Source organism: Cicer arietinum, chromosome 8 (assembly GCF_000331145.2).
Source record: "Cicer arietinum cultivar CDC Frontier isolate Library 1 chromosome 8, Cicar.CDCFrontier_v2.0, whole genome shotgun sequence".
NCBI classification, from domain to species: domain Eukaryota; kingdom Viridiplantae; phylum Streptophyta; class Magnoliopsida; order Fabales; family Fabaceae; genus Cicer; species Cicer arietinum.
In genome coordinates, this window is record NC_021167.2 from 23,870,401 (window position 1) to 23,880,922 (window position 10,522).

The 10,522-nt window shown below is 29.6% G+C and overlaps 2 protein-coding genes across 3 annotated transcripts; both read left to right on the forward strand.

Moving 5' to 3' along the window:
- Nucleotides 1–739: 739 nt before the first annotated feature.
- LOC101498351 (uncharacterized) lies at nucleotides 740–3,773 on the forward strand. Its single transcript, XM_004512629.4, has 6 exons — nucleotides 740–958; nucleotides 1,076–1,146; nucleotides 2,205–2,253; nucleotides 2,386–2,492; nucleotides 3,036–3,118; nucleotides 3,215–3,773. The coding sequence occupies exons 1-6, from the start codon at nucleotides 910–912 to the stop codon at nucleotides 3,492–3,494; spliced, it is 639 nt and encodes a 212-aa protein (XP_004512686.1). The 5' UTR covers nucleotides 740–909; the 3' UTR covers nucleotides 3,495–3,773.
- A 2,318-nt stretch (nucleotides 3,774–6,091) lies between these two features.
- On the forward strand, nucleotides 6,092–9,691 carry LOC101497820 (uncharacterized). 2 transcript variants are annotated; one of them, XM_004512628.4, is made up of 3 exons: nucleotides 6,092–6,569; nucleotides 7,137–8,870; nucleotides 9,195–9,691. In XM_004512628.4, the coding sequence occupies exons 1-3, from the start codon at nucleotides 6,203–6,205 to the stop codon at nucleotides 9,602–9,604; spliced, it is 2,511 nt and encodes an 836-aa protein (XP_004512685.1). In that variant the 5' UTR covers nucleotides 6,092–6,202; the 3' UTR covers nucleotides 9,605–9,691. The 2 variants fall into 2 exon arrangements, with proteins under 2 accessions (XP_004512685.1, XP_004512684.1); XM_004512627.4 differs by having other exon boundaries at nucleotides 6,092–8,870.
- Nucleotides 9,692–10,522: the final 831 nt, after the last annotated feature.

Consider the following 10,522-nt stretch of genomic DNA (forward strand, 5'->3'; position numbering starts at 1 on the left):
TTCTACGTACAATTGTAGCATCACGAGATCTTGAGACATAGTGTGGCTTAAATAAATGCAAAGAAAATGAAACTCCGTCAAGTTTTAGAACAAAGTTATGTTTTGGGACCAAAATTGAGGAGAAATAAATTGGGGAGACTAATTTTGCGATTCAGCTAAAAAAAAGAGTCAAAACAGTAATTAAGCCTAATAATAATATAATAATTATAATATTGAAAAAATTTCATCGAGACGAATAAGTGCAATTTATCGACATAGTAAATTTAGTTGAGAATAAAAATTAAAGTTTAATTGTATTTTTGGTCCCCTATTTTAGATTAATCACGAAAGTAGTCCCTCATTTTATTTCTCTCCAGTTTTGGTCCCAAAAAGGAATTTTGGTCCAAAACTCGATAAAGTTTCATTTTTTTAAGTCATATTGCACCATTTATGATCATATATTTCAAATACAATTGTTGCACCACGAAATCTTAAGATATGGTGTGACTTAAATAAACGCTAAAAAATGAAATTTCATCAGGTTTCGGATCAAAATTCTGTTTGAGAACAAAATTGAAGAGAAATAAAATGAGAATTACTTTCAACTAAAATAGGTGGATCAAAATTGCAATTAAGGCAAAATAGGGGACCTAAGATTATATAAAGATAAGAAATGAAATTTTAAATTTATTATTAAAAAGATAAGAAATATCAATAATTCTAAGTTTTAACCCTAAGATTATAAATGAAAAAAAAAATCGAATTTTGAGTGAGAAAATGAACAATTACTATATGTTCTAGAAGTGTCTTCTATATTCCCCTTTCACAGAGAAGAAGAAACCATCTTCTTCCAAATCGAAATTTCAGAATCTCTCTATCTTCTTATCATCATATAGAAACACAAAATTCTGCAAAAATTGTATTTGTAGTATGGCAGGAAGAGAAGTTCGAGAATACACCAATCTCACTGACCCAAAAGGTATAATAATTTTCACCAATTTTTTATTTTTATTTTTTAATGTTTATAAGATCTTTGTTGTTAAAAAGTTTTGATTTTTCATCAATTTTAGTTACTGGGTATGTGTTAATTTTACAGATAAGAAATTGGGTAAAGGAAAAGATAAGATTGATGATGAAGATGTTACTTTTCAACGTATGGTTGCAAAGGTTAGCGCATTGATTCACCTTCTGTTATTTTCTAATGTTTACATGATTATTTTGGGTACCCATTTGTTACTGTGATTGATTTTTGTTTAGTGGGAGGAATTTTTTGTAGTTATTTTGTTATTGTTATGTTTGTTGTTTTTGTTTTGATTCTTAAATGTTTGCTAGTAGTTTGGAATATGTTTTATGTATATTTGAATGATAAAATATGTTTTTGATAATGTTTTATGTATATGATGAATACATTTTTATTATATGTATGCTAAGGGGTTGATTTTTCACCTAATGAGTGAGGGGATGTAATCTATGTAGCATTGGTACTTCAGATTAAATATGTGTGTGGTGTCTGACATCGCATATTCGATGACTTCCATTTTCTTAAACTGTTATCGGTGTGTATTAGTCAATGTTGTGTGCAGTGTTCATGTTTGCTTCATAGGATATTATGGGAAATGTAAAAATGTAGTTTTTGTATTTATTATAAGACCATTCTTTGATTGTCCATTGTTGTTTTGTTGTTGTTTGGGTGATGACATAGCAGGTTTGGAATAAGCTTTATAGTTTGTAGGTAGCTCCTTTGAACACACCTGTTAAGAATGTAGCAAATTGGAGCTTTGTTTATCGGTGTTGATTTTCTCTTTGGGTTGTGTATCTTGGAGGCGATTGGAACAGTTGTTTTTTGGGTTTAGCTTATGAAATTAGTACTTGTGCAAGTGTTTAGAGGAACTTCAAATATTAGTTTATGATAGGTCTATTATAAGTTGTTTTCAGTTTACTTTCATAAGCCCTCCGAGTAGTTCATCGAATCCGCTTATGCATAGGATACCTACTGTCTTGTCTTCAATTATCATCCATCTCATATTCTACTTTGACAGCCAAACGTAATTATCTCGTTGAATGAGAATATAAGCTTTTATTAAATAACACATTATATTAAGTTGTTTACCCAAATGCTCCCTCTGTCTATGTTGTTTCAAGCTTTCAAATAACCTTTCTGGCAAAACGAGGGATTTTTCTGATAACATGCCCTGACAGGGATCTTGGCTTCCTGATGCAAGCAGATGCAAGAGGTTGCTGGGGAGCGTGGAGGTTATCTTCATGGGCGAGGCGGTACCAAACTTGTTCTCTAGCTTTTTTGTGTTTCTGTGTTGTTTGTGCTCTCTCATTTCTTGCTTTTATCTTCTGGTCTTATATTATATATACGCTAGTCTCGTTGTTCTCGTTTAAAGTTTAAGTTTGCAGCGTTGGACAGTGATGATCTACTATATCTCAAGGAGCAAATGGAAGCGGAGGAGGATGCAGAGCGCCTCCTGCGTCGCACTGAAAAACGAGCATTTGCTGCTTTTAAGATATCCTTTTGCTGCTTTTATGTTCTTAAAATCTATGTATGCTCTCTACTACAAATTATTCCGAAGACACTATTGAGCTTCTATCCAGAAGCTTTTGCCTGTTAAGATTGTTACTTATCAAGAAATTGAGTGAGAATAGCTTTTCGATATCGGTTAAATCTTAGTAGGAACTTGAATCACTGAAATGCATATTTAGTACCACATGATTGTACTGCTGTTTGTTGTCTTGAATTTTGATACCTTACATTTTGGATATGGTTGTCTGATCCAAATAATTTCTACTGAATTAATTTTATCCAAATTGAACTGTAGCATTTTTAACACTTGATTCAATTTCCTTTTTCACGTGTTTGTCGAAGCTGTTTTTAAGGATACGGTTCAAGTTTATTTTTCTTATAAAATTGTTCCTGCTTCAAGTTGTATTTATTTGATGAGTAAGAATCAACGCTCACACACATTGCGCACCAAATACTTGCGCTAAACTTTGACGGTATCTACTAGAAGTTGTATATGTATTATTTTGTTTCCTTTACCAATGGATACAGAGCGGCAAGTTTAGCAGATTCTTCGCCTGCATCGATACCATTACCGTTACGTGTTGAGCCAAAGCCAAAGAGTGGGATCAGGTTGAACTTCTTCCACTCCAACTTACCCCTCCATGCATTTTCTTCTTGTTTCCTTGCTTAAACGTTATTCATAGTATCTATGTTTTTGCAATACAGGCAGCATGATCTGCTGAAAAAAGTTGTGGAGATTAAACCTAAGCGGCCAAGGTCCGAAAGCAATAAGCCAACACAAGCACCTAGTAACGCTCCTGTTATGAATTGCGAGCGTGATAATTTCAAAGACAATGAGCAATCTTTGTCCAAATCAAAGAAAGTTGAGGAACACCCTTCGTCAGGGTCGCATGAAGGAGAAGTTAAAACTAAGGTTGACAATAACTCTGCCGGGGGATTACTGGGTCTGGCATATGCAAGTTCAGATGATGATGACGAAGAATGATTGATATTACGTGAATGATTGATAATACATCGGATGACATGCATCTATCGGTCAATGTTTTTGTAGTTTTAGTACAAAATGCGTGACTTATTTAGAGGAAGTGTTGATTTGTAGTCTAGATTTGTCTAAATAGTTTTCAATGTATGAAACATTTAGGAAGAAGACTGTAAAAGAAAAAAAAAAATGAAGTATTAGAATATCACTATAGAACAACTAGATATAAGATACAATTTTGTATGTGTTCATTGAATCTTAATATGCCAGTTTTGTTGATCTTGATATAGTTTTGAAGCACGATGTAGTGTGTAAACTGTGTTCTCTCCAAAGCTCTTCTCAATGGTTGCAAGTTTACTTGGTTAACATGATTTTATTAAGAAACTTGTCCTCTTAGTGTGTGTTTGGTTCTACATCCAACTTCTCTATTTCACGTCTTAATGTTAATTACTAATGATGTTTGAAAATTGTTCAAAACTTGAACAATGATTGACGTCGTCACATTTAAGTAGAAGTTTAGAGTCTTCGATGTCTTTACAATTGTGATGTGATGGTTGTTAGTTTAACAAAAATATAAAAAAAAATAGTTGCAACTAAAGTTTTAAATCGAAAGGCAAATCTCAACCATTAGACTAATTTAATATTAATACTTATGCATTTTATGATAACTTTCATTTTAAGATAATATATTTTGGATTGAGTTTGAGGTCTTCTAAAAATTATTTTTTTGTTACAAGATTCATAGGCCATCTAGAAGTTTTTAATTAATACTATAGTATATCTCTTTTATGAGTGTATGTGACATCATCATTCATGACAATATAAACTCTTTCAATTCATTTCTTTGTTAGTTGAAGCTTTCACCACATTCCAATCTAGAAACTAATTAAACATTTCATCAAGCAATCTAAACGCCAATTGGAAAAAATAATAAAATAAAATATAAATATTATCATCTAGAATATATCATACATATTCTAGTGATTAGTGATAACAACAACAATATGATATATGATGTGACATGCTACTCGTGGATATTTGGTTCAAAATTATATGCATGATGCAGCAAAATTACTTAAATGGAATTGAAGAAACTAAAATGAGTGGCAAATGATTTTAGATTACTTAAATATACAAAAAATAAATAAAAAATAAGTTTTCAATGAAAAAATTTACTTTTTGTAATTTTAAAATTTAAATTATAAGATAAAGAAATTTAGATTCTTAATAAGTGTATTAGCATTTTTATTTATTTATTATAAATATGAAATTTATATATACGAGAGTCAGATCTTTAATATATTTTATTAGATGATTAAAACAACAAGATTTCAACATACATCAAGTGTGAATTCGAAATTTCATAATTATATATGAATTCACGACGACAATGATACCATCTCATCTATAAATAAATAAAAAATGTATTATTTATTAAAAAATCATATCTCTATAATTGCATGCAGAAAATATTTAACTACCAAAAAAAAATAGTTCTTTGTTTTGTTTTGTATTTTAGTCTACGAAATTTATTGTCAAAGTTGACCAAATTTTTCATTTTGATTGGCTTTTGTGTGTTCATGGTTCTTATCTAACTCCCCACCAAGAGATGCAAGCTTTGTTTATCTTTGACTTTACCAATCACTGTATATAGGTAACTTTGAACCACACTAAATACTAAGTATTCATTTCACTAAATACACACGAGGGATTAAGTTAATCTATATATTTAATATTATTATAGTTATATTTTTAAATGTTTATTATACATTGATTTAAGATTATTTAATAAACTATCAAAATAGTTTTTTTGAAATTTATAAAATTTTGTAAATTTCATTAATGATTCATTAAACAATATAATTTTAAAGAGAGTTAACCTAGAGTAACTTGATTCCTTCTTAATAATATATATTGTCTCCAATCTTAATTATAGGTTTTCTACGTTCTTTAATATAAAACTATTTACAAAATAAAATATGCATTGATGATTTTTTTTTCATAAAAATATTCCTAATGAATTTACCATTAAAAAGCATAACTTTTTTTCTTTCTCTCTTTTATGATATTAACAATAAAAGAAGTAAACATGTTAAATTATATTTTTTTTAATACTTGTGAAATATATTATAACAATATGCATAATTGCTAACGTGGTTCCTTAACTTAATTTCAAATAATACTTCATTTTTTTATTTATTTAATTTTTTTAATTTAATTTTTTATTAAATTTTAAGTAAATAATTTAATCTTTTAATTTTTTAAATGTTAACAATGTTATTCTTTTTTTAGAAAAATTTATCAAAATTTTCAAACAAAACTCATAAAATTAATTATAATCTTCAATATAATGTAAATTTAATCAAATTTATAACTTAAATTTTTAAATATACTCATATTTTCATTCTTTATATTTTTGAATTTTTATAATAAAATTAAATAAATAATCAAATTAAAAAATAAATAAATAAAAGATCAATGTTATCTAAAATTAAATTAAGAAATCACATCAATAATTATATCAATAATTATGTCTAATTATGTCTATTTTACATTATATGATATATATATACATACGTGTGTGTTGCTAAGTTTGAAAGCAAGCCAAAAAATTTCATCCTTCTTATCATCTTCCTCTCTTGTCTTTGAACTAAGCACATATGAACTCATTCAAATGCACACATTGAAAACAAAAATAATACTAAGACACATAAATGATAAAAAAAACACCAACCTTATCATCATATATGAAACTACCATTTCACTTTGTTCTAACAACTTTGTTCCTATTATTATTAAACCATGCAAATTCTCAATCTCCTCAACTTTATTATAATCAAGAACATAAACTCTTATTAAACATTAAACAATACCTTCAAAATCAAAATCAAAACCCTTCTTTTCTTAGCCATTGGATTCCATCAAATTCCAATCACTGTTCTTGGAATGAAATTACTTGCACAAATGATTCTGTCACTGGAATCACTCTATCCAAAATCAACATCACAAAAACAATACCACCTTTCATTTGTGATCTCAAAAACCTTACACATGTTGATTTCAGCTTCAACTTCATCCCTGGTGATTTTCCCAAAATTTTCTATAATTGTTCAAAGTTGGTTTCTTTAGATCTTTCTATGAACAATTTTGATGGTATGATTCCTAATGATATTGGAAATTTGAGTTCAAATTTGCAATATCTTAACCTTAGTTCAACAAATTTTGCTGGTGGTGTTCCTGATGGGATTGGAAAGTTAAGGGAATTGAAAGAATTTAGGGTTCAATATTGTTTGTTGAATGGTAGTGTTAGTGATGAGATTGGTAATTTGTTGAATCTTGAGTACTTTGATATTTCTTCTAATGCTATGTTACCTTCTTGGAATTTTCCTTTGAGTTTGACCAAGTTGAAAAAATTGAAACTTTTTTATGTTTATGGATCTAATTTGGTTGGTGAAATACCTGAAAATATTGGTGATATGGTTTCTTTGGAGAAATTGGATATGTCACAAAATGGTTTAATTGGTGAAATTCCTAGTGGTTTATTCTTGTTGAAGAATTTGAGTGTACTTTTTCTTTACAAGAATAATCTTTCTGGTGAGATACCTAATGTGATTGAAGCATTGAATTTGACTCAACTTGATCTTGCAGAGAATAATCTTGTAGGAAGAATACCACAGGATTTTGAGAAGCTTCAAAGTTTGACATGGTTGAGTTTGTCACTCAATAGTTTATCAGGTGAAATACCAGAAAGATTGGGCCTTTTTCGATTTCTTGTCGATTTTCGTGTGTTTTCCAATAAGTTATCAGGTACTATTCCTACTGAATTTGGTCGCTATTCGAGGCTGAAAACCTTTGTGATTTCATCGAATAGTCTTGTTGGAAATTTACCTGAAAATTTATGCTATCATGGTGAGTTACTTAATTTGACAGTTTTTGAAAATAATCTTAGCGGCAAGTTGCCAGAATCGTTAGGAAATTGTGGTAGCTTGTTGGATTTGAAAATCTACAACAATGAGTTTTCTGGTACTATTCCTAGTGGTCTTTGGACATCTTTCAAATTGTCAAATTTCATGGTAAGTAATAACAAATTCACCGGCGTGATTCCGGAAAAGTTGTCTTTAAAAATTTCGCGGTTCGAGATAGGTAACAATCAATTTTCGGGTAGAATTCCAAATGCAGTGTCTGCATGGACTAGTATAGTAGTTTTTGATGCAAGTAAGAATTTGTTAAATGGAAGTATTCCACAAGAGTTAACATCACTTCCAAAGTTAACAACTCTTTTGCTTAATCAAAATCAACTCAATGGTCCAATTCCATCAAATATTATATCATGGAAATCCTTAGTGACTCTTAATTTGAGCCAAAATCAACTTTCCGGTCAAATTCCTGATGAAATTGGAAAATTACCTGTCCTTAGTCAACTTGATTTGTCAGAAAATGATCTTTCTGGAGAAATTCCTTCTCAATTTCCTAGAATCACCAATCTTAATCTGTCATATAATAATTTGACCGGTCGAATTCCGAGTGAGTTTCAAAATTCAATTTTTGCAACAAGCTTTTTGGCAAATTCTGGTCTTTGTGCTGATACAAAAGTGCTTAACATCACTTTGTGCACAAATTTTAGTCTTCAAAGGAAAAACAAAGGATCATCATGGTCTATTGGTTTGACCATAAGCCTTGTGATAGTAGCTTTGTTATTAGCTTTTTTGGTTACTTTCTTGATTATCAAAGTTTTCACGAAAAGGAAGCAAGGTTTGGATAATTCATGGAAGCTTATATCCTTTCAGAGGCTAAGTTTCAACGAATCAAGCATCATTTCGTCGATGACAGAACATAATATTATTGGCAGCGGTGGTTACGGTACAGTATACCGAGTCGACGTCAACGGTTTAGGTTATGTTGCTGTGAAAAAGATATGGAATAACAGAAAGTTAGACAGTAAACTCATAAGCTCGTTTCGCGCGGAAGTAAAAATACTAAGCAATATTCGTCATAACAACATTGTGAGATTGATGTGTTGTATATCTAATAATGATGATTGTATGCTTCTTGTGTATGAGTATTTGGAAAAACATAGTTTAGATAAGTGGCTGCACATGAAGAATAAGTCATCATCATCAACATCAACTTTGGTGCAAAATGTGATTCTTGATTGGCCAAAGAGGTTGAAAATAGCAATTGGTGCTGCTCAAGGTTTGAGCTATATGCATCATGATTGTTCACCACCTATTGTTCATAGAGATGTTAAAACAAGTAACATACTTTTGGATGCTCAATTCAATGCAAAAGTTGCTGATTTTGGACTTGCTAGGATTTTAATCAAACCTGAGGAACTTAACACAATGTCAGCTGTGATTGGCTCATTTGGCTACATTGCTCCAGGTGAATATATGATTTGCATATCTTTTTGTTTTTTCACTAACAAACATATTGTGTTTTCTTAATTTGGATATTTTAGGTATTTAAACAAAAAACCGAACTGTGATGGCTTGTAAACTATCCATCATAGTTCGGTTTTCTTTCTGAGCTGAACCATGAACCGACCTATGCACAACATTTTTTTAATAAAAAACATGAAACAAAAATGAAAACAAAACATGTTTTTTGAACCAAAACTAACCTGAATTCTATGTCTATTATTCTATAGGCATAACATAAGTTTATAATATACTTAAAGGGTTGTTTCATTTCACACTTGAATTGCAGAATATGTTCAAACAACAAGAGTAAGTGAAAAGATTGATGTGTTTAGCTTTGGAGTTATCCTATTGGAACTAACAACTGGTAAAGAAGCTAACTATGGAGATCAACACTCGTCGCTTTCAGAGTGGGCGTGGCGACAAGTTTTGTTAGGAATCAATGTAGAAGAGTTGTTAGACAAAGATGTTATGGAAGGTAGTTACTTGGATGAAATGTGTACAGTTTTCAAACTTGGTGTCATGTGTACTGCAACATTGCCTTCTAGTAGACCTTCAATGAAAGAAGTGTTGCAGCTATTGCTTAACTTTGCAGAACCATTAGTTTATGGAGAGAAGAAAGTTGGCCACTACTATGATGTTGATCCTCTTCTTAAGGATTCAAAAAGTGACACTAGGTTGGATGTTGATGATATGTAAAAATTATAGTTCTTAGAGTTTGTGCTTTTAGTTGTAACTTTTTTGGATAAGTAAATATTAGTAAATCAGTAGATACTTTAGTTTTTAGGATTTGAATCTTGAATATTGAATCTCTTGCGCGCAAAGTTCTTCTGGTATCGCTAAGCTCACCAGTTGAGCTATCTATATGGGACTAATTAAGATTCTATTTGGATAAACAATTTAATAAGTATTTATAGCATAAGTGATTATCGTATAAGTGCTTATATATCAATTATTTTATAACAATAAGTAAAATAAAGTCAAATTGTTTTCATATAAGTTTTTAAATTATTTTTATAAACTATCATGAAGATTTTATGGAAATTAACTAAAAAAAACTTATAAACAAATTATAAGTTCTTTTAATATACTATCCTAAAGAGATTCATAAGTGTTTATGAGTGTAAATAAACTCAAACAATTCATTTTAATCAGAGTCTAACATATGCATTTTAAGAGATGAAGATTGTGCAAATCTTATAAGAACTACTTTTGACCATTACTCTAGTCCATGCATGTGACTAAGAAGCTGGAATGTAATGATTTTAAGTTAGAATTTGGCATATAGTCAAATATGAAATGAAATATTATATTTTTAGTGGAAGCAAACATTACCATATTTTTATAGTACTTTTAATATGCACTAAAACAAATGTATGCCAAATTCTATCTTAGTGACAATTCTAGTGCACTACATTCATATTGGGGTGTATAATTAGGGTGTATTTGACAAAAATAGCAGATAGAGAATAATAAGTTAGTTGATAATTGATATTTATAAAATTAACGATTAAATTAGTTAAAAAATATAAAATGATGTAAGAAAATATATTTATATTAATATTTTAAAAAATCAGTTAAAACAATAAAAGTAAAAATAGAAGAAAAAAAAATAAA